The following is a 24,771-nucleotide window of genomic DNA, read 5'->3' on the forward strand; positions in this document are numbered from 1 at the left end:
CCAGTGTAACTACAGGCACAAGGGACATAACATCTTAGTTCCCTAGGTTGGTGGCACATTGACGATGTAAGGAATAGTTAATAACTTCTTACAGCGTCATTGTCTATGGGTGATGGAGACCACTTACCATCAGGTGGCCCATATGCTCGTCCGCCAAGCTATAACATAAAAAAATAGGAAAAAAGCTAAATAAATAATTTGACTGCAAATTAACGCGACAACATTGATCGAGAGCTAAATTAATCTATATTATTCTTATGGATTTGCGAAAAAAATGCATTATGAACGTCGACGAAGCTGTTATTGGAATTTTTAGGCAAAATTAAAATGGATATGAGTATCTAAGTGTAATACATTATAACTAAAGCTATATTAATCATAAAGTCTCAGTAGTGCACAATATAGCTGAGTTATTGGCAAATCGCATTTAATATGTACATTTAAGCTTTGTTTATCTTTATTGTTACTTCGATTGGAATAAACTATAGCTAACAAAGCATTACTTCCATTAGCCACAAGTAGCTCTTGTCAACTGAAATTATATTTATATATTTTTGACATATGTGGGTAGGAAATTCTCATCATATTTCAATAATTTGCATATTATATATATGCAAATATACTAAAAAAAAAAGTTTTCATCGACGATTGACAAACACCTCTTTTGATCTATAAAAAAAGTCTGTTTAAAAAAATATTTGAAACGACATTAGTACTAATACATAAATGCTAATTTATTAAAAAAAAAGTTTGTAGTGAAATGAATATAGTGTTCTAATTACATAATCACTATTTTAATAAAAATATTATTAGACATTGATCAGAATAATATTATTCTAGTATACGTCACAAACGTCATGAGGCATAAAATAAAATTATGAGAATATTTTTTATTATTTTATTCCATACCTGAAGACACAAGTAATAAATATTATGTAAAACTTGTTTATATCAATCATTATTTTATCTTTAACATGTACTATTGTATTGTTTTCTCTATTTCAACCTCAAGAGTTATTTAGAGATATTTTGAATGAGCCAGTGTAACTACAGGCACAAGGGACATAACATCTTAGTTCCCTAGGTTGGTGGCACATTGACGATGTAAGGAATAGTTAATAACTTCTTACAGCGTCATTGTCTATGGGTGATGGAGACCACTTACCATCAGGTGGCCCATATGCTCGTCCGCCAAGCTATAACATAAAAAAATAGGAAAAAAGCTAAATAAATAATTTGACTGCAAATTAACGCGACAACATTGATCGAGAGCTAAATTAATCTATATTATTCTTATGGATTTGCGAAAAAAATGCATTATGAACGTCGACGAAGCTGTTATTGGAATTTTTAGGCAAAATTAAAATGGATATGAGTATCTAAGTGTAATACATTATAACTAAAGCTATATTAATCATAAAGTCTCAGTAGTGCACAATATAGCTGAGTTATTGGCAAATCGCATTTAATATGTACATTTAAGCTTTGTTTATCTTTATTGTTACTTCGATTGGAATAAACTATAGCTAACAAAGCATTACTTCCATTAGCCACAAGTAGCTCTTGTCAACTGAAATTATATTTATATATTTTTGACATATGTGGGTAGGAAATTCTCATCATATTTCAATAATTTGCATATTATATATATATATATATATATATTACAATAATTTTTCAGTATGGAAAACACCAAATTATGATGATATAAACATTTTATTGTTCATTGTAGCTCATTTTTAACTAGGTCAACCTATTCTTATATTTTTGAATACGCCCTATTCCCGCCAATTACTTCAACGCCTTCCATTTTTCTTTTATTTTAATTTATACGATATGCTGCTTAGAAAATGCTCTCGCATTTTAGAAAGACTAAATCACTATTAAAACCAATTTTAGTAGTAAATTCTTGTTACTCAATTAATAAACGTTACAGCATTATGATTATTCCAGTTTTACGTTTTTCTTTTTTTTTTCAAGTAAAGCTCGTACTCAGATTGTTAAATATAAAGCAGATGAAGCGATATGAACGTAAAAGTACAGCAACACAAGCGAATATAAAATTGTTATTCTATGATTAAATTTCTGTCTGTCTATTAAATATTAAATATTTATTTACATATTAACAATTTATTACATATTGTTATACTTATTATATATCACTTGAAGAGTAATGCTCTTTATGATCGAATCTCAGTAGTGTGTGTATTCATTAACAAATCAAATCAAAAGCACTTTATTCAAGTACATTTTAAGTCACCATTTGACGGAATTTTATTAAATAGAAAGCTTCCACCGACTTGGAATATAGATACCACGAGATACTTTAATCAAACGCTGCACCTGCCATATGTTGTATAATGTAAGTTTAAATAGTTCTTTGTTCTAGTGCCTTTCTATAATAAAATATCTAAAATTTGGAATACCTTTCCAATTCACGTAAGAGCTTTTATTACCTATTTGTTATTTGACTAAAAATTATAATTTATAATAAATATCGATTTTAAGGTCACTAATCGATAAGAACAACAAAAATATTTTTAAGTTTTATTCTAATACAGACGAATAGTTTGAATACCAATTTTATGAATCCTATGAATCGACACAAGCCGGTGCATCATGATATACAATCTACTTTACTAATCTTTATCCAAACATGAAAAATGAAATTAACGAAATATAATTGTATTTTTATTATTTATTAATGTATCGGTTTTGAAAAAAGATTTACATTGAGATACTATGTAAATTATGTTATTAATCTAAACTATCGCATGTGCCCACGTTTCTTTTATCCCATCATGGGAATATACTTACATTTATTTTACACTGTTTTGGTATTGGACTCTTACAAAGCAAAAGAGTTTGATTATTAATTTTATATCTAAATTTTAAATTACCATCATTTATATTTAATTCTTACTCGATCCATTTTTTTTTATTTCAATTACCTGTAATTTATCATACAATCGTAACATTCAATCAGTAATGCCCATCATTTAAAAATCATTTTGTCTAAGCGCCTAATAAAATATCTTTTAATAAATTTTAATACGCAAATTGCAATGATTCATTATCAAGTAATCTGTTAACAAAGAATTGAGATAATACTCTCATGCATTATTTTAATAGGGAACATGCTAATACAATATTCATGAAAATGTCACTATTAAAATTAAAAAAAAAAAAAATAGAATAGCATAAGAGAATAGCCAATGCAAGGTTTATATTTCATATAATTTTTTTTTTACATTGGCACAAAAAATACGTCAATAAAGCTTTTTTCGTTTTCGTTTTAAAATTTTCAAAAAAAGTATATCAAAGGTCGAGAAAATATGCATAAGTATGAATGCCAGTGAGGACAAGTACGATCAGTGCGCCAGGGACAGACAAGTGACGTCATACGAAATATATATCGGTTTTCGCGTGAAACTTTAAATTAACATTTTTAAACCGCAATTTTTGTTGTAAATTACAATGTTTTAGATTAATATACTTGTGGTCTATATGGAGTTCTTTAAAATAAACACAAAAAAATATTTCATCTTCCTTATTCTTTGTTAACAGATTACTTATTGCTTTCGTAAAATTTAAACGAATTTAATGTATTTTTGTAGCAACACTAAAACATCTTTCGGTTTCGACTGTGTCGTAACTGCTGTCAATTATTGTCATTTGTCAAATTTGAGTTGTCATTTGTCAACTAGTTTGACAGTTTATTCATTATTGTGGGCCTGAGCGAAATATTCATAGTGCAAAATAAATAAAATCGTTTCGTTTTTATTGTATTAAACTATGGCTGAAGCCTGAAAGCGAAGATTTTAAAATCATAACAAGACCAAAAAATCTTTATAGATTGTGAGGTTATAATGACTGCAAAAGTTCATAATCGTTTACAGATTTTACCAAAGCTTTTTATGAAAGAAAAATGTTATTATTTTCATAAAATTCACTATCGAACGTATTATAAAGTTCTATTTTTTGGTTCTGACCTAATATCACTAAAAAGCTTGCAAAGAGTTAACCAATTCAAGTATGTATTTCTAAGTTATTCAATATACTTTTATCTTTTGGATATTGTAATCAATCTATTGTTAACATAGAAAAAGTGAAAACCTCATCAAGCAGTTGGACCTGGTTACTGCAAACAGCAGTAAAAACAAAACATTAATTGAAAAATATGCTCAAATGGAAAACATTAAATTATTGCAATGGCCCAATCTAAACATTAATCATAATGAATATGACATAGGAGTTATAGTAGCATTTGGCCATTTAATAAAAGATGATATTCTCAATAAATTTCCACTGTAAGTTTATATTTCATAGTTATTGATATTCATCTTGTTAATAAGCTCACTACAAACCTTTATTCAACTTATAGAGGCATGGTCAATGTTCACCCAAGTCTGCTCCCTCGATGGCGTGGAGCAGCTCCTATCATTCATACACTGCTGCACGGAGATGAAATTGGTGGCGTCTCTCTTATGAAAATTAAACCGAATATATTTGATGTGGGTAAGTTAGTTATATAATATGCTGAATATATAGATAGTTTCAATCTAGTTAATAAATAACAAGCTTTTATTACTAGATTGAATTTATACATTATATTCAACTCAAAATGCATTTATTTATATCTTTATTAAATGTTAATTTCAGGTGAAATAATCAGCCAACAAGAAGTACCAATTTCCAAAGACATAAAATTACCTGAGCTTACTGAACAATTGTCGGATATTGGTGCGAATATGCTTGTGGAGTGTTTGAGAACATTACCAGAATGCCTTACTAAAGCCAAACCTCAAAATGAGGAGGGTGTTACATATGGTATTTAGAAACAACCAATTGTTTTTCTATTATTTCTGTAAAAATAAGATTAAAACTGAACTGTGAGGCTGACACATTAATAATACTAAATTTATTTTAAATATAGGAAAGCATATGTTTAACAACATTTCATTTTACTAATATATCATATTGTGATTTTTACATGTAGGAATTCTATAATTTTAGCACCATGCTCTGTAAATCATTCTTTATTTATTTCAGCAAAGAAAATTCACAAAGAGATAAGTGAAGTCCGATGGTCCGACATGACTTCCAGGGAGGTCTATAATTTATACCGTGCCATATATGGATTATATCCATTGACAACAAAATTCAGAGACAAACAAATGAAGCTGTTTCATGCATTTTTAATTGAGAATGATCCTGAATATACAAACAAATCAGTTGGATCTCTAGAATATTGTGAGAATACCAAAGCCATTAGGATATTATGTAAAGATAAAAGATTTATATATTTTAAAACACTAAGAATATTAGGTAAAAGGGAAATATCAGCTTTAGATTTTTACAATGGTTACATTAAAAATGTTGCCCTAGATGTAAGAAAAAGTGTGATATGTTAATAAAATGTTTATAATGAAATACATTGTAAAAAATAATAACTCTTTTATTACTTTTACAGAACTATTTTAATTCTTATATTTCTATAAAAATTAAAATAGAGATATGTGGACAATTTTATTCATAAACAATAATTGTATCAGGTACGACTAACCATCCTATGGGTGTTTTGGTTTCTATCTCTTAAATTCTAATTTTATCTAAACATAATTAGTACATAAATAAATCATTTATTTTTAATCGCTGATAATAATAACAAATCTAGGTTGAATTTATTTGATTTTCCTGGTAGAATTTTAAATTAGTATACTATTTTTCTACATATATATTTTTTGAAAACACAAAAAATATATATGCTGCTTTTATAAATATAAAGAGATTAAATTGAAGAAAATATGTAACAATAATAAATAAAATACATATATACATGCTATAGATATATAAAATACATCAATAAATTGATCCCATATAAGGAAAATATTATAACCAATACATTTAGATAAATGAATTAGATTAGTAATTCCATTAAAATATATAAATATATAAGGGTGTAAATATAAACAGGTGGTATGTGCAGCATGGAATCACCTTAGTCTCTAGGCGACTCTTACCCTGCAAGGAAAGCATATATATAAGTACATATATAAATATACTTAGTAATAACTTGCCGTTAGTGATACATAAGTTGAATTAGATTTATTTTTTATTGATTATCTGGGCTAATTATTATCACAAGAAACAAAATTAAGTATTTATTTTATATTAATTATTTCACTTTATTTTTTTTATATCTATAAAACAAAACATAAAATAAAAATATATTAATCATAAACTCTTAGTAACGCACAATGTAGCCCACTTATCTTTATTCCTACATCTATTGGAAAAAGCTATGTCTACACATATACCTGCATTGAAGTTTTTATTTTATATATATATCCTTGTTCGAGTAAAAATATTTAATTATATAAGATAGCAGAAATAATGTACCCATAAATATATGGAGATTTTTAATTAGATGCATTTACTATATGATTAGTAACTTACATGCATGTATGTCATAAATACTTTTAAAACAAATCAAACTAGGGAAAAAGAGTGTTATATATTGCATGTTTAAAATAACTATTGCTTTTATGCGGTATGAAGAATGGATATGAATATTTTTACTAAATAAATTATTAGGTGAAAATAATAATATATTTACACAATGAAAGCCTACATTGTTACTTACCTCTTATGCCAATTTATGAAATACAGCAATGTGATTTTCTAACAATTCTGATCCTGTAAAAGTAAGCGTGAAAATGTTTTGTTTCATGGAAAGGGTTTTGTTTGTGATAAATTTGTTAGTTAAAATTTGAGTTTGAGCCAACCAATTATGAGTTTGAGTGATAAAAGATTTTTAATGATAATATTTCTTATAGATTTACGCTGTGCTCAAAAGCGTCCATAATTATCGATTTTTTAATAGCTGGAACCGCGTAGAATTTACACATTATGGAATGCAATCAATATTGGAGAACAGGAATGCAAATCAATATAGGTATTTCTCATTTTTGTAAAATTACTTATCACAGATTATATTAATAAAAGTAAATGTTTCTTGCATTCTATGATTAGGTAGTGGTAGTGTTTGAAAAAATTGGTAATTTTGCATTAGTAGATAGGGTATTGTTATGTACATTGTGTTACAATGTGTGGTTAGTTACTTAATACTTACTAATAAAGTTACACGCGCTGGTTTTAAAATAAAAAAGTCATTTACAAATTCCCGAACATTTTTATTGTATTCCAGACTAGTTAACGACCTTATTTAACAAACAGTTAATGTTGCATTTGCAATATTTAATCCAAAGATAGTGAAAATAAATTCTAATTTGTTTCTTACAAGTATGACGTACCTTTAAGAGTTTTAAGAAGTCGTTGCCTTCAGCTTTAAATTATATACGAACTTTGTTATAAGCTTACCATAAATGTTGCCATACCTACAACTAGTTTGATAATTGAAGAATAGTAATAACTTGCGGCATTAAATTATTTTTTACAAAATGCTACATACTGTGGACAATCGGTAATCCGACAAAGGTTTTGCAGGGTTAGCAGGACTACCAATTTTGTCGGATAATGAATTATGCCTAAGATAAATATAGTCTTGATTTTTTTTATAAAAGAGTACCTTGTAATCCAACAAATTCCAGATCATAACCAGATCCTTTATGTTGTATACTAAAGTACCCATCTATCTTCGTTATCATATGTAGTTAAATTTAAAGTAAGCAATCGGAATCGTAAAGCACAATAGCCTACTCAATCAATAACTATATCATCGAAGATCGTCAAAAAATATTCAATAATCATAATAATAATAATAATAATAATAACTCTTTATTGTACACACACACTAAAAAATAAATTTTACATTTAATAACACAATATATGAATCATGTCGGATCATGTCGGATTAGAAGGTGTGCCGGATTACCGTGATTCCACTGTATCGCCTTCATCCATTTATGTCTTCAATTAAATTAATATTTTTTATTATTATCACTCAATTATCTGATATTTACCAAACTGGGATGTAACAAATCAATTTGAATCAATAATTTGCCTAACTTGATACAACCCCCACCAACCAGTGCTATAATCTTTTTTATATTACAAAATTCGAACACTGCAGGTTCGCCATACTTGTAAGAAATCGGAATTTTCTGTCACTATATTCAAGCTTTAGTCTTACAAATAATAACCCCTTTATATCTTCATATATAAATAATATTAAAAGTTATTGTTTTCAAAGCGAATTAAACAATAAAACAAAAAAAAAAACATATTAGTTTAAAACCGGATTAAGAATAACAAATATAACAAACGATAAAAATACATTATTAAAGTACAAATGAAATATGTGCATCTGATTTAATTTGATACGTCTGACGTTTTCCAACTTACATTTCAACGCATAATTTTTATAATGTTTTATCTGTTACAAGTCAAATCAATCATTGAAGCTGCCTTTCTACCAAATATAAAAAAAAATATATAACTTTAAAACTTACCAGCCTACGAGATATATGGATTGCGTTAGTGAACCAATTTATTTGTATAGTTCTCCTAAAGATTACACATTCCCTATATTTTATTGATATTTTAAATTAAAACTGTGTTATAAGTTGAAAAACGTCAATTAATGATAAATGCAAGTGCAGACACGATGCGATCGTGATGATGGCAACAACATGGAGACTTCACTCGAATCACAGAGAGCATTTAGGCGCCACTTGTTTCCTAAAATATTTTTGAAATATATGGTTATTAAATTAATGTGTTTATATTAAAATATACTTGAATGTAAATGTATCCAAACAAAGAAAATATAAATATTACAATTAAAAAAATACCTGAAATCAATAATCGATTGTAAAATTTAAAATATTATTATTTTTTTTAAATAATGTTGAAGGACAAAATTGAAAGGTTTTTATAAACACATACCTTTGTATATAATTAATATTGTCCAATTTGTGTAGTGTATAGCAAAAATAAAATTTTGCTTTAAAAGCTTCATATGTCATCTAAATATAAACAACTGGTGAATGACGTAGCTAGGCGGTGCGGTGCACCAGGAATATATAAAAAAAAAAAACAATTTTGGCGCTTATTTATCAAAACTAGGCATACTAGGTATGTTTTTATGAATTTTCAATTCATCAAAACAAAAAGGTTGTTTGTTTCGTTTAGTATAAATATTTATGTAAAAGATCTGTTAATAAATTAATTACATTAATATAGGCCACATGATGAAGTGTGTCCGTTTTTTTGTCAAACCAAAAATATTCTTCTAGCTAGCTACGTCACTGCGCGCATAGTTAAAATAAATATATATTTATTAAAAATGAAATATATATATTTTCGAATGACACAAATATCTTTAGTCTTTAGAACCGGAGCAGTATATTGTGTGTCGAATTTTAATTTTTTTCTTACTAATAATAATAATGAATACATCAGGTCTTCCATTAATTTTTATTTAACGAGATAAAATAAAAAAAAAAACACCACATAGAGACATGCAAAAACAAATTATATAAAATACATGATAAAATGAAACAATTAAAAAAGCAGAAAATATAAGATCATAATAAGTCAAAGACAAAGAACTCCAGGGTTTTGAAATATTCCAGAGCGGTTAGTAAATACTAATATTTTTGGGAGCAAATCTGCAAAATGCAACAAGTTTGTTAATAAAATGTTACATAAATAGAAAATATTACGAAAATTCAAGTATGAAATCTAAAGTAAAGGAAAAATTAAAACTACTGGTAAAGCTATGTGTGTGTATATTATGTTTCAATTAGTTTTATTTAAGCACTGTTGAAAATATAGAAACGCTTTCGTTACAGAAACGAAGCTAGCAAACATTACATAAAGCACATTATTCTTTTAGACATAGTTTAGATATATGTATTTAAATTATATATTATCTATATTTATAGATGAAATAAATAGCCTCACAATGCCTCTAAAATTTAGTGTCTTAAACAGCTGATTTAGATAATCTAAATCAAATTTTAGACATAACCAACATAAATATAAAACTATATATTATTTTTTTACATTACATAATAAATGGTTACGATTAATTCTAGTCAAAACAATGAAATAATCATTAAGTAAATTTAGAAGAAACAAGAGAGTAAAACCATGTATATAGATATAGGTATTTCAATGTTTTAAACATTGATAACATGATTTTTAATTCAACAACGGTCTTCACTACTTTAAATAAATATTCGTTGTTCGGTGATATCACTGTCACGATATTGATTTTATATTTCCCACAAACTCTTTGTAAACGTTCTAAGCATTCAATCAACTTATCTCAACAGCGACCACTCCATAAAATTCATTTGTACATTAACCGGATGATAAGGCGTGTGGAAAATATTAATAGAACATTTGATGGGATAATATATCGAACGATAATAAAAAAATATTAGTAATAACTTACGTAGAATATAGATAACAAACATATATCAGAATATGAAGGAGCAGAGGACTCATGCTACGCTAAAGCTAACAAAACAGCTGCGATTATATCACAAATAAAATGATATTACAATATTTTTGGAATGATCTGACAATACAGTACACTAGTTACAGTATACGTCATGGAACAAAATCAATAACCAACATGTAATCTTTTGTAATGAAAGTGTTATAACGCTTCCATATCGTTGCAAACAGGGTTGCCATCTTCTTAACAAATATTTCAACAGTGATAAATCCAGATTAAGGAAAACAACTTTTCGTATAAATATAAATATTACAATTTAATGCAAAACGATAAAATATCGGAACGATGGCAACCCTATGAATAACTATCTAAGTACTAGAGCACCCTGTAAAATATACATATATAGTTTAAAATGTTATTTACATAGTAGTAACTACTCTATGTTATTTAAGAAACACTACGTTATCAAACTAAAAGCTGTAAATGGATTCGATTTTGTCGCTTACATGTGTTCCGGATGGCTGCGAATGCAGTCGATAAAGTCACTTGGCTTCAGCTCGCCTCGGCAGATGCGGAAAACAGCCGTGAAAAGGGGGAATCTGTAACACAATCGTACCAACTTAGACGACTCTTCGTACGACAAGGTCAAAACCGCAAAAATATAACCTTAATATAACAAAGAATGTCGGCTACTCACAATGCAAAGGCCTAAATTTAGTTATTTGAACAAAAAATATTTTTAAGCTTTTATTTCCACAAGCTTTAACTTACGGACATTTGGTACATTTCGTGCCATCATCAACTCCAAGTTTAAACATAAATAATCAATGATGTGACTATACTGATTGGTTTATTTTCACAATCAAACATTAATCTTTGCCTTAAGTACGGAAACCAATATACCGAAATTAAACAGTGGGCTTGCGATTAAGGCAGTGACAATGATTCCAATTAATGTACACATTGACCTTTCTGACAGTCTGGATTCAAGCCAAGAGCAACTATTTTGGTTCATCTCGCAATTATATCACACTTCAAGAGATCATGTCGATTGTACTGTACATACTGACAAAAAACTGGCGACAACAAATCTGTACGACGATAAAATTTCTATAGTCGTTGTTCCAATAACAATTTATCGAGAATTATACAATTTCTTTAATCGCTCCGACAATTACTTTAATTTTATAAATGTTTCAGCTATGTATGTTGCAGTTTCGCCACAATAAGATCAAACATGCATTGTTGAGACACACGTTGAGGACGTAACTAACTGCCAGTTCAGTTTATTAAAGTGATTTGCATTTATGGTAACTTTTCAACTTTATACAGTCATAGCCTATATATGTAGGTAGAGAATCTTTTTCTTATTATTACGCCATCAAAAGTGAAAATCGATCAGACGTCAGTTAACGGCATTATAGATATATACCACAGCAGAATTATTTAAATGGCTTTATTACTTTCCGATATTAGCGCACCCAATCACGCTTTCCACCTTTAAAATGAGTTGGATTACTAACTTGTTTTCCATATTCTTGTTGGCAAGCATGTGGTTCACTTCCTCGGCGGTGATGGGTCCTTGGAGCTTCTGGCCGTTTAGCATCTCATCTTCCAACTCTTTGATGGAACGACCGGTTTTTACGAATGCCTCGGCCACTCTCCTATTTCTGCCACCTGGAATATTACTTCAAATTTTACTTTTAGCAAAAGTTATGTTAGTTAGTTTTATTATTACATTTGAATACGCGAATGAAAGTAAATAGATAATACATATATATTCCATTGTTGCTTATTTCACGTTCTAGTTTAAAATAAATGAAGTTTATTTCAAGGTCACTTTCATAAGCTACTTTGCAAAACATGTGTTTACCTTCGTCACTACGCAATCATTTTACAATCCTTCATAACAGTTCATTGTCACAATAGCAGATACAATACAATGCACATTTAATCTTTCAGCTGTATGAAAATGGAAAAAGAAATATAATTACTACCATACATTTACTAAGAAATATTCTTATATCAGTGTGTATTATAAAATTATAAGCAACGTGAAACATCACGAAAGACGAAAATTAAATATTTTCATGAATGCAATTTACATAGTTTCGGTTTCGGTTTTTAGAATTATTTTATTTCGGGATGTATTACATAATGTATATCTATTAATATATACTATTGTATACACTGATACATGCATTACATAACCTTGGTAACCTATTAACTGCTAAGAGTATCGCGTAAGTGATATAGAACAATCATGCTACTATGGATTAGTATTGATGTCGTTCGTTCTATTCTTCAATAACTGTTAGAATAACTAAGATAAAAAATAGGATAGTTTAATATCATATAAATACGTGTTCGATTATTTATTACGAGTAAGGTTGCAACATTCACAGCATATGACAAAGATTTCTTTAATTTTTGGTTTATACATAAAGCATCCGAAAATTTGTATCATCAAAAAATAAACAATTTCATTGAATGCGTACATCATTATTTTTGTATCGTTTTTTAATATCGATACAAAATATCCATCCATTTGCAGTGCACCATGTTGTATTGTTCTCCGATATTTGATCAGTGATGTCGCGTGAACAGCTCGCATAATAGGTTTCATAAAGTAAAATGCTAAACAGGCTAGAGCACTTGGGATTCCTAGCCAACCTTGGATTTGAAGTTTTAATTTTCCCACCATAACAATCATAATTTCATTTTTTATGCTATACGTGGCAAACGAGCAGGAAACTCACCTGATGGAAAGTTACTTCCACCGCCCATGGACAATTGCAACAGCGTCGGCCTTGCAGGTACAATTACGTATTCTCTTCGATTTTATAAAAAAATATATAGTAACTATATTTTGTAACGGTTTCAAAAAAGCATTCCGATACTATTCTTAGTGCAACCTCATTGGTACGGAACCTTCATTAATAGAATATTTTAAGCAGAGAAATTAATGTGGGCGTATATACGTCAGTTGTAATACTCATATATTCGGTGATGTAAACAGATACTTGTAATTTCTATTAGACTTGTAAAGGTAAGTTATCATAAACAGCATCATGCAGTAAAACATAATGAAACGCTATCAACATAGTACTAGATAACGTTTGCAATAAAGCTTGTAAGTGAACAGATAAATTTAATATTGTACCCAATATCATACCGATCAATCAAAACTACACACAGTATCATTAATAACAATAAACGGAAAAAGAAACAAAAACTTGTTTATTGACATACACACCGTTGTAAATATGAATATTTTTAATATCTAATAATTAACCAAAAGTAATATTATTTTTTTTGTTTTTTTTTTTTTAACATAAATTGTCTTTGATTTTGATTGTATTTAATTTTATAATTATCTAGTACAATGTAAAAATGTGTACCTTACAAAATAAGTCAAAGTTTGAGTAGGATCTATGTCGTAAGACTTTGTAGCAATAACCAGAATATCTCTACATCGTATGAAACAATGTCGCATCCCGCTCTTTACTTAGATCTTTTAAGCTACAAAACGCAGTTTAATACAATTATGATCAATAAACAGAATGAAACAAGAGGGAGATTAACTTGTACACAATTAAATGTGTTTATTTAAAACCGAGACCAATTTAACAAGCGGAAAAACATTTAAAAAAATAGGTTCTTAAATTTTTCCTTAATCTAAAAGTTGAATAATATAGCCGCTCTTATTAAATTGTCATGAAAAAAATATGTACCTACTTACATAATTTGTTATTGTAAATATGTCAGATATAACCTTTGCACTAGAGATGGCTAAAAATATCGCACCAATGTTTATTAAATTATATTGGTGAGTAATTAAGTAGGACAAACCAATACTTTCGTATAGTCGTGCATTATTGGTAAATCTGAACAAACAATAACAAAATATTTTTTATTAATAAGTTTTAGGGTTATATGTATACACTTAAAGAGATTACGCAAAAAATACAATTACTCACTACGTAATTTTAATGAATATTAACATTGAAACATCGTTTTCAAAAATATTTATTATATGAAGGTGATTATGTAATTGAATTAAAAAATAATCGTACAATTTTTGAGTCCTTTCCGTTTCGGTTCCGCTAGAATGTACATTACGAACCGGTAGCAAATTTACGACGAATGAAATCTTATAAAATAATGATTCCTATATAAATCTTGAAATCTCAAAATGCTCTAAGAACAAACTTGAATAAAAGGATCAAAAAATCAAAGAGGACGAAAAGGTCAAATTATTTTTACAACGAGCGCAACGTGAAGCTTGGGAAAAAAGTAGGTATTCGTATTACACGTTCAGTAAGAACGGACAAGTATGTGCTTCACGGTTATCTATTAACATTGACATTGAGGGAGTCATTTGGCAAGTCCCATTCATTGCCAACTTTCTGCCGAAACACTTGACACATTGAGTACTTGCACCTTAACACAGACACACAGATCTATCACTAAATAAAATATGACAACTGCATGCCCTATGATATTTATGACATAACCAATTTAGATTGTTTTTATGTCAGGATGTAAATTAATAGGTTGGGGAAAAAGTTTCTTCGTATTTTATATGAAAATTCAAAAAGTTTTTTTTATAGTTTATTTACATTTGACTAAAGTATGTAGGTACCATTTTGTTCCATAACTTTTTGCCATCTTGTTGGTAGTGACATGATCCCATTGCTGTAAAAAATTTGGGGCTTCTGATCGAAAAACTGCGACAAGTGGTTTTGGTAGTCCTCTCGTGATGTTAACCTGACTCTGCCTAAGGAATTCTGCAGAGACCGAAACAGATGAAAATCTGAAGGTGCAAGGTCAGGACTATACGGCGGATGCATTAATACCTCCCAGCCAAACTCTCGTAATTTTTGTTGAGTGGCTAAAGATGTGTGAGGTCTAGCGTTGTCATGGTGAAAAACTACAACCCTTCTGTTGATCAATTCTGGCCGCTTTCTCTCAATTTCTTGCTTCAATTTCATCAATTGTTCGCAATACAGTTCTGAATCGATGGTCCTGCCGGACGGTAACAGCTCATAATGAATGATGCCCTTCCAGTCCCACCATACACACAGCATTACCTTGTTGCGAGTTAACCCGGGTTTTGCTACAGTCTGTGAAGCTTGACTGGCCTTTGACCACGATCTTTTTCGCACGTTCTTGTCGTATGTGATCCACTTTTCATCACCAGTTATCAGCTTCTTCAAAAATGGTTCGGTTTCATTACGTCGTAATAAAGAATCACAAATGAGTACACGGTTCATTAGGTTTCTTTCAGTGACTTCATGAGGCACCCATATATCGAGCTTTTTTGTGTACCCAGCTTTATTCAAATGAGTCAAAACCGTTTTGTGGTCAATTGCCAGTTCTTCAGCTACATCGTAACTACTAATATGCCGATCTTGCTCCACTTTTTCAAAAATGGCATCAATTTTGTCCGTAACAAGGCGACCAGAGCGAGATGCATCTTTGATATCAAAATTTCCGGCTTGAAAACGCTTAAACCAAACTTGCGCTACTCTCACAGATACTGCATTAGGTCCATAAATATTACAAATTTTTTCGCGGCTTGAGTTGCATTTTTACCTTTTTTATAGTAAAATTTTAAAATGTATCGAATTTCTTCTTTAGATTCACTCATTTTAACAACAACAAAAACAAATGAAAATCACACAAATTCCTAATTTGAATTTGGAAGTGCCTTCTTTAAAATTAAAACTTTGTAATGATACCAAAACCAGCCAGATACAAATGGTATAGCCAAAGAGATTTTATTACAAGTTCATACATACTATATGCGAAAAGACTTTTTCCCCAACCTAATATATCAGAAATCATATTGAATAAAGTTATAAAAATATAGATTTTGCAACCATTGACAACAACTTAAAGATAAGCTAATATGAAATTAAAATATTACACTTTTGATAATTTATCTTTTAAATCATAAATCTGGGTCGGGTGGGACAAATGGTTGAAATATTTAAGGGCCAACTATTGGCCCCTAAGTACACGTACTTAGCAAAGTAACATGACACTTGGCGAGTGTCAAGCGCAGCGGTTATGCGCACAAAAGATAATAAAATTGGTCCGTTGATTTTTGAACTTTGGTATTGCGAAAGTCGATCATGATAAATAAATAATGTTAGTATATATCATTCAATAGATAAAATTATTTATTTTACAAAAAAAAAACTCCCTATCAAATCTAAAGTAACGTGTAAATTCACTGTCAATAAATAAAATATTATCATAAAATTACAAGTATATAAATCTATTGATTTATATCCTTGTAATAAATTAAGTGATTTATCGACAATATAAAGATAATATAATAATACTGACCGTAACATGTGGTAATCAGATCAGCGACGCCACATGACTCGAAGAAGGTGCTCAATTTACTTCCAGGATAAAAGACGTCCACGAACTTGATCATCTCCATGAGACCCAGCCTGATGACAGCCGCCTTCGTGTTGTCGCCGAAACCGAGACCGTCTACAAAACCCGCGCCGACCGCGACAATATTCTAAAACAATATTTAGCTCGATAACAGAGAACAAAATTATCTGAGTTACCCTGTTGAGTCTGTTATTTATTGTCTGTCAATCTATCTTTAAGCTTATTTCATATCTATAATCGTCAACTTATGTAACTGTTCCATGCAGAATTATATATAATAAGTTATTCAATAATACATAAGATAATGGCAATTTAAGTTGTTATATAATAATTTAATTAATACCTCAACTATAAAGATCATCGAAAACTATCATTTTCTGACTAGCGGTCAGAAAATGATAGTTTTTAAAAAGCGCCAATGGGAAATCCTATCGGCACAACAGCGTACTTTGCCATAGAAAACAACGAATTAATCACTTTATTTATTACGTTAATACATCCTTATTCTAAAAAAACAATACACATACTTAATTCAGAGTAAGTATAATTCTGTCAAAGATAATAAGATAATCACAACGTTGGACTGAATATACAGAGACGCTTGCTCTTTATAACTACTACAAGTTAACGAGTAAACGACTTGATGTTTCCTGATTAATTAAATTCTACGCTATAAATAAAATCTATCCCTAATATAATGTTTAAAAAACAAAACTTTTTTTTAAATTATACCAAGGAGTTTGATTATGAGTTTGTAATTAACGATTTACTTAATTGACTTGTTTGAAACATGAAAATATAATCTTGTATAGAACAATTAACGAATTAAAATTAATTATATTGCGAATTAAAAAGGTCTGCCGATCTTACGTGCAGACAATGCAGTTACATTCTTATTATAATTATGTAGGTAGATTACGCAAATACGACGTCATAATAACGCCCGAAATTAGCAAATCTTAAATAGTCAATGCCTTGATAGCGCAGCGCTGTACTGTACTCATATAATATTTGCGTAAGTTGATTGCATGTATCGTAAGCAAAAATATGACAACAGCTTTATTGGTTCCAAACAGTTTGTGTTACATTATTTGTTATTAACATTTTATAACATTTTGAGTAACTTTGTTACTTTATAATTATTAACGGACATTGGCTACCTGACGGTAAGTCATGCCCATAGTCATTGGCGCTGTAAGAAATATTAACCATTCGTTACAAGCCAAAGCGCATACAACCTTGCAACCTGTAGTTACAGTGGCCAGTGACTGGCTTAATATTACTTTAATACCTCTTAGTAAACGATCGGTATGAAAGGAAGACAGATATACATATTTTACGAAAGTACGGTACAAGTTTCAAGGCAAATTGCCGTTCGAAACAAGCTTCAGTTGAATTTAACATTTCTCAAAATAAATATATGTTGGAAAGTAATGTAAATTGGTATAAAGTGTAAAAATAAAACATTCTCGAGTATTTGACTCGCATTGTTTAATTTCTTCATAAAAATAGCGACTGAAGAGAATGCAATTAGGCCTGTGCCAAGCAAATTAATCGCTGTTTACTATCTCTGTTCTAATAACTGATAATAAAAACGTTGTTGCATATGATAATTATAATTCAGCCGTATACGATTGTCAAATATTTAATTATCAATCTATATCTACTATTCACTTTTTCTTTCAAGGACTAACACTTTTAAAGTATGTATTTAAAATTTTAATTTAATGTTATATATCAACAGGTCTACTTCATATCACCCTGTCAGCAAGTGTAATGGAAACACACCTGTATGCATGTGTGTGTGATTTTTATTACATAGAAACCCAACACAATGTACTGTGAATATTCATGTCTTTAAAAAAATTAAATATTGGTCCATTTGCTAACACGTACGGTGTTATCACAACTTAATTTAGTACTTTCAAAGAAACACACCCTAATACGTAAGTATTTCTGCAAACATACAACATAATAAAACAAAATAAGAAAAGACATTAAGACTATATAAAAAAACTAAAACTATAATCACAAGAAAAGCAACATTGGCCTGTTGATTTAGAAACGAAATAAATTACAGTCGTCGTACACAAGTCATAATTACTGGCTGTTACTTTATCATTATCGAATTGAAACGTAATCGTTGCCGTTTAATTGTCTTCCTATTCTACTATCACAAGGATCCAGTTGCGGTTCGGCTGAATTCGTATCGAATTAGAATCGGAAACGTATCGTAATCATTATAAATTAGCAGTATAATACAGTTACGATTCAAATGAGTTTTTTTGTGAAAAAAAGAAACGGGAACGTGTCGTAACCATTGTAAGTCAGTTGTAAATCAACTTCTGGATCAACACCTGATCTTTTCCACTAAACAAACATACCCAGCATTGAAAAGAATAGCGAAATGATGGCTGATTGGAAGAAATTAGGAAACGTAAAATAAAAAATAGACTAATTATATCGAGTACCAACGATTGTACAATCAGAATAAATGTGTTTGTATACATTCGTTATCATTACTATTTGATAAGAGGGTTGGTGCTACTCTGACTGTCAGACACAGCCTTAAATACAAGAACAATTACTTACGTACTTAAGCACATTTATAACAATTCAAATAACTAGTTCAATTTAATACACACAATTAATTACATGAATACATTTAAACTGTTACAAGCGGATAGTTATTTAACAAGTTGAGGAGAATTAAATATTAAGACGTATATAATATAAGAATGTAAATAGAAATCGAATTAGCACGAGCGTCTTGAAACATTATCTTATCATTCAACAAGAGCCAACGTGGGAAACAGATATAACACTTTCATGTCATTCACTCGGAATGATTTTAATTTCCGATGACAGTTATTTAAAAATCAGCAAATCAACGTTAAAAGACCATTTAAAAAAAGAATATATTTTTGAATTACGAACCAAAACGAAAAAAAAAAACCCGACTCGATTAAAAAAATCAACGTCATGCTTATTTCTCTATTTGAGATTATACATTGATAATCAAGATTTATGAACCACATTCATAAATGCACTCCCGACCCACAGACAAGTATACAATTTCAGTATATAACGGTTAACGAGTTACACAATGAACTTGGCACATACCTTCAAGGCCCCGCAGATCTCGACCGCATCCTCGTCATCGACGACCACGACCCGGAAATACTCGGTCTGTATGATGTCCCTCATCATGGGCGCAAGCATCACATCCCGACAGCCGATAGTCGTCTCACAGAATTTCTCTTCGGCGACCTGAAGAATGAAGAATATCTTAAAGTTCTTGATTAAATGTCTTTCTAACAATCCTAGCAACGCTTTTACGTCATAACTATTCAATACCAAGCTCTCATCCTTTTGAGTGAAATGTCCATGTTCCAAGTACCATGAACTGATCTGTCGCTTTTTAGTTTACCTACTCCTAAGCAATTATGATTCATAGCGTTATTGTTTATAGGGAAGATAGCTGAGCAGAGACTATGGATAAATGGGCCGTCTATCACAATTACTACTCCGATCATACTCTGCGTAAACCTGTTGGCGAGGAATCTACAACTATATTTCAAAGGCACAATACAAATGATATAAATAAACTATAATAATATGATACGTATTTCATATGTAGAATGTTGACGCTGTTATATATAAAGTAAAAAATAGTTGTTTGTCATCTTTGTAATCAGAACCGGTTATTATTATTTGCTTATTCACATTTTTAGCCCAATTAAAAAGTATGTTTAGGTATAGGTATAATACGTATGAGCCTCGCAAACTCGCAATTAATTTATGACGGTACGGCTTAGAATGCGTATTTTGTGTAATAAATTATTATCTCAGTTCTATTCCATATTTGATATTGCTTGCTATAGGTACTTAGATAACTATGATTATAATTTGCATGTGTAGTTAAGGTACATGTATAATGTATATTATATATATAAATGATCTATATTTGTTTTTAACATCACAAATAAAACTACAAAAATGGTCTTTAAAACCCCATTATTATCAATATAGTATCGATGTTTATATTATTTGTATTGGTGGAGTAGGAATTACAGTTTTTTTTATTTATTTTGGGTATTTAATCTTAAGAGTACCACATTAAAGAATTAGATAGAAAAAATGGATATTATAAGGCATTTTTGGAGCAACACGTCGATTGCAGTAAATGGACCAAAGTCCAAACGTTGGGAAATTCTGTGAAAATTCAATGTTAAAATTGAAAAATTCATTGTAGCCAAAAATTGCTCTTATTTGGATGAATTAGGATATTTTTGTATTATGGTAGCAATACATCGTATTTTTTAAGTAGTAGAAAATATATAGAAGCTGCGAACATCACTAATTTCACGTAATTATTTTGCGTTTATAAGCACTGTTTACGACGGTTGTAAGTCACCGGTCAGTGATCAAGAAGACTGCAACGGACTGTTACCGTTAACCTAATTATTATCTGATTAAAGAAATATGTTGACCTAAGGTCCCACGACTAATTAAACAAGAGTGCATTTTGCTATTGGACGCTACATAAAACTGTAATGGCACTTTTTTAAACTAGGATATGAAATTAAATTAAATAAAGTTGCTAGACAGTTAAAGGACGAACAAATAATATATCGAGATATTTAACGTATACGATAACGACAAAATTTTGTATGTTCTTTTAGAAAGCCACAAGGTTTTCATTTGCTATAAATGACTTCCTACGTGTCACAACTTGCAACTTCATTTACTTGAATAAGGTATTGACCTTATTCAAGTAACATTCCATTATATATTTCAAAAATATAATACATATTTATTAATTAATGTGTATCTAGTCTTAAATTAGCAGCATAATTCTAATATAATATCTTGATTAAATATCTACTAATTTTATTGGGATTCAAACGAAGCCTCGTCATTTAGTCTACTAGCCACCAGCCCCGACTTCGCACGGGTGCAAAGCTGATACTAAATATGTCTTTCCATGTAAATCAGCAATGTCTTCGAAAATATCCTTTGAAATACAGACAAATACCGTCGCCGTTTTTATAGACCTTTTTAAGGTGTAAAATACTGTAGTACATTAGTTTGATCTATCTCGTAGGGTTCAGCAAGCGTCTGAGATGTAAACTCAAAATAAAGTGATTATTTACGACATCGCTTTAGAAAATTTTAGTAACCTACAAAAAATATGCAAAAAACAAAACAATGTGTATGATATAGCTCGGTAATGTCTGTGAATAATTGACTCATAAATGCGATTACGATAGCGTAAGTATAATGAGTACAGTTTGCCTTTGATCTTTGAACTACAGTCGGACAATACCTCGTACTCCAATGTTAACGAAATTATCTTCATTATTCGTATCACATTTTAACATGGTATCATATTGAAAGCTTTTGTTTTAATATTATAGCACTGAGATGGCCAAGGGGATAGAATATATCGATTTTTACCGAAGATTACGAGTATCAAACCCACCTAAGTACCGCTGTATTTTCATGACTTGGTTTTGGCGGTAAAGGACACCATCGTTAGGACATAGAAGAAAAGAAAATATAGAAGTTTACTTACAATACAACTGTTATGTAATGTAAATGAAAAGCATCCTGTGGTATACTAACTTACGCCCGTAGCCTAGCCCGCGGAGATTATAATTTGTTTTGGGCCTTTTTTTCGCCCTACAATACCATCAAGTACTTTTCATAGAGGATTTTTGGAAATCTATAATATCTTTAATAATCTGATTCCAATCAACAAAGTGAGACAAAATACGTAGCAGTTTTAAGTACAGCCATTTGATTAGATGTTATATCAAAATCGGATATTTATAATTTAAGTTGCTTGCATACTGATCATTTAGATTTTATAGTTATTAAAATTTTACCTAACAATAGACCTTGTATTGTATCAGACCATTGAACTAATGTCTAAACTAAATCAACTTAGTAATTAAAAAAAAAAATCTATAATTGTTTGTCTGTAATATATATATAAGTTGTAAATATATATATAAGTTAGCTAGGGGAGGTTGCAGTTAGTAGGCACCAAATGTTCTTTTCAGTCCCCTAACAATGTTTATGTAAAATATCACGATGGCCAATTAGAATTTATAAAAAACATTGCTTAATAAATATATCATAGTAGTGTAAACATATAACTGTTGTGCAAACATAATTATAAAATATGGTCATACATAGTAAGTACATGTTATTCTCACCTCTGAAGCAATATTGGCACCCATTAAGACGGCACAAGGAATTTTCAGGCATCTCGTAATGATATGTGAGATCAAGTCAATGCCACCGCCCTCCGCAATGTCAAAGCCCTGCCAAAACAAATTAATTAATAACCAAATGCATTACATAATAATCAAAGAGTTTCTATATCACACAACAATACCTCAATTTAACTATGTATATGAACCAGTAGTAAATAAAAATTTTAAAAACATTTTGCAAACAGAACTTAAAAAAAATTAAATTGTTAAGTAAAATTGTTGTATATAAACTTTTGTTTGTATAATCATAAATACTACATGTTACTTTAAAAATGCTATGAATTTAATAGCACAGCTTGTAAAATTATTGTTATATTAAAGTTGTTTCAATATTTACCTTAATAAGTGAAAGAGCAGCTGCTGTAGGTTTTATTTTACCTAATAAAGTAGAGCATATGGTCCTCACAAATTGGTGAGGTACAACAAATATTAATAAGTCTGCATCTTTAGCTGCATCCACTAGCTCTGGTACGGCAACCTGTTTGATAAAAAGATAGCTATTCTTAATCACAATATTATTATATGAATTTTTATAGCATAAACATTGAATGAAGTTTAAGATCATTACTTTCATTTAAAATATTTTCTATTAATTATTTTAAATATATCAAAACTTTTATCTAAATATTTACTACTTGGTGTTTTTATTTAAAATTTAACATATGCATCAATTACCTTTTTACTCAAGGTTGCATTGTAAAAAGTAGTGAGTAACAATGGCATTGAAAGTGTTCCAGTTAGGAAGTACAACATTAATAGACAACACGTGCCAAACATGTGCTATTTGTGCCAATAAGAATTTTCTGATTGTCTCGTTACTACATTCCTTCCAAAATATAGAGTATAATAAGACTGTAACAATACTCACAACATTAGCAGGTAGCTTGTGGCCCGGTAAATATTTTACATTCTCATGGGTTTCGTTTATAATCTCTGTAAGCTTTTTTCCTTCAATCATCTCCTCATACACCCACATAGTAACCCGGTCCTCGAAATTTGGTAGACGTGCTGCATTGCGCCCAACAATCTTAGCAATTGCAGAACCCCTACAGCAATTTATGTTATTCAATTGATATTCATTTTATTTAAATATGATAAATAAAGAAGAAAAAATTGATTGAAAGTAAGAAAAAAAATAATTATCTCATAATAATTAGTTACTCGTTTATTTTTATTTTTATTGTATTTATAACTTTTATATAAATGAAATTCACTTATTATGTCATCACTCTTTTGCACACTAAGGTCACGGTAAACAAGATCAAGATGTTATATTTACACATAATATTATTATATAAATGAATGAAACCTTACCAATTTCCTGAACCGACAATACAAACACGATTCTTTATTTGTCCCTCAGCCATTGTTATGGTAAAAAATAATTTTAATAGTATAAATAATTATTTAGATATAACCAATACAATGAAGTGCATAGACGTGCGCACTCACAGCATCTATATTGCTAGACTGAGGTCTGACTTCTGAGATCGTGTTAAAACTTATCTCTTCAAATAGTCATAGGTGCACCTAATTCTATCAAGTAACAGCTATAGTAACTGACAGCGACGTTATCGTTATCAATGTGATACCAACACCGGCAACACCATTTTATCAGTCAATTCGCTAATCAAAAGCGAG

General features: G+C 29.7%; 2 protein-coding genes across 5 annotated transcripts; one reads left to right on the plus strand and one right to left on the minus strand.

Moving 5' to 3' along the window:
- Positions 1-3,680: 3,680 nt before the first annotated feature.
- On the plus strand, positions 3,681-5,442 carry LOC124532277 (methionyl-tRNA formyltransferase, mitochondrial). 2 transcript variants are annotated; one of them, XM_047107094.1, is made up of 5 exons: positions 3,681-4,033; positions 4,104-4,310; positions 4,385-4,518; positions 4,663-4,830; positions 5,053-5,442. In XM_047107094.1, exons 1-5 carry the CDS (start codon positions 3,870-3,872, stop codon positions 5,412-5,414), a joined length of 1,035 nt encoding a protein of 344 aa, XP_046963050.1. In that variant the 5' UTR covers positions 3,681-3,869; the 3' UTR covers positions 5,415-5,442. The 2 variants fall into 2 exon arrangements, with proteins under 2 accessions (XP_046963050.1, XP_046963051.1); XM_047107095.1 differs by lacking the exon at positions 4,104-4,310.
- A 275-nt stretch (positions 5,443-5,717) lies between these two features.
- Positions 5,718-24,754, minus strand: LOC124532276 (glycerol-3-phosphate dehydrogenase [NAD(+)], cytoplasmic). Of its 3 annotated transcripts, XM_047107091.1 has the most exons (10): positions 24,445-24,754; positions 23,999-24,176; positions 23,468-23,608; positions 23,071-23,178; positions 19,970-20,116; positions 16,790-16,973; positions 11,956-12,109; positions 10,939-11,031; positions 6,647-6,699; positions 5,830-6,024 (listed from the first exon to the last, which is right to left on the minus strand). In XM_047107091.1, the coding sequence occupies exons 1-9, from the start codon at positions 24,495-24,497 to the stop codon at positions 6,660-6,662; spliced, it is 1,098 nt and encodes a 365-aa protein (XP_046963047.1). In that variant the 5' UTR covers positions 24,498-24,754; the 3' UTR covers positions 5,830-6,024; positions 6,647-6,659. The 3 variants fall into 3 exon arrangements, with proteins under 3 accessions (XP_046963049.1, XP_046963047.1, XP_046963048.1); XM_047107093.1 differs by lacking the exon at positions 6,647-6,699 and having other exon boundaries at positions 5,718-6,024; XM_047107092.1 differs by lacking the exons at positions 5,830-6,024; positions 6,647-6,699 and adding an exon at positions 8,072-8,703.
- Positions 24,755-24,771: the final 17 nt, after the last annotated feature.

Source organism: Vanessa cardui, chromosome 9 (genome assembly GCF_905220365.1).
Source record: "Vanessa cardui chromosome 9, ilVanCard2.1, whole genome shotgun sequence".
Taxonomy (NCBI): domain Eukaryota; kingdom Metazoa; phylum Arthropoda; class Insecta; order Lepidoptera; family Nymphalidae; genus Vanessa; species Vanessa cardui.

Bases quoted from the DNA above. Each gene is read 5' to 3' on its own strand.
- LOC124532277 (XM_047107094.1), top strand. From the start codon at position 3,870: ATGACTGCAAAAGTTCATAATCGTTTACAGATTTTACCAAAGCTTTTT. The intron at 4,034-4,103 runs GTATGTATTTCT...TTGTTAACATAG, and splicing joins CAAAGAGTTAACCAATTCAA to AAAAAGTGAAAACCTCATCA. The intron at 4,311-4,384 runs GTAAGTTTATAT...TTCAACTTATAG, and splicing joins ATTCTCAATAAATTTCCACT to AGGCATGGTCAATGTTCACC.
- LOC124532276 (XM_047107091.1), bottom strand. From the start codon at position 24,497: ATGGCTGAGGGACAAATAAAGAATCGTGTTTGTATTGTCGGTTCAGGA. The intron at 24,177-24,444 runs GTAAGGTTTCAT...AAATTGCTGTAG, and splicing joins ATTGTCGGTTCAGGAAATTG to GGGTTCTGCAATTGCTAAGA. The intron at 23,179-23,467 runs GTAAATATTGAA...TTGTTTTGGCAG, and splicing joins CTGCTCTTTCACTTATTAAG to GGCTTTGACATTGCGGAGGG.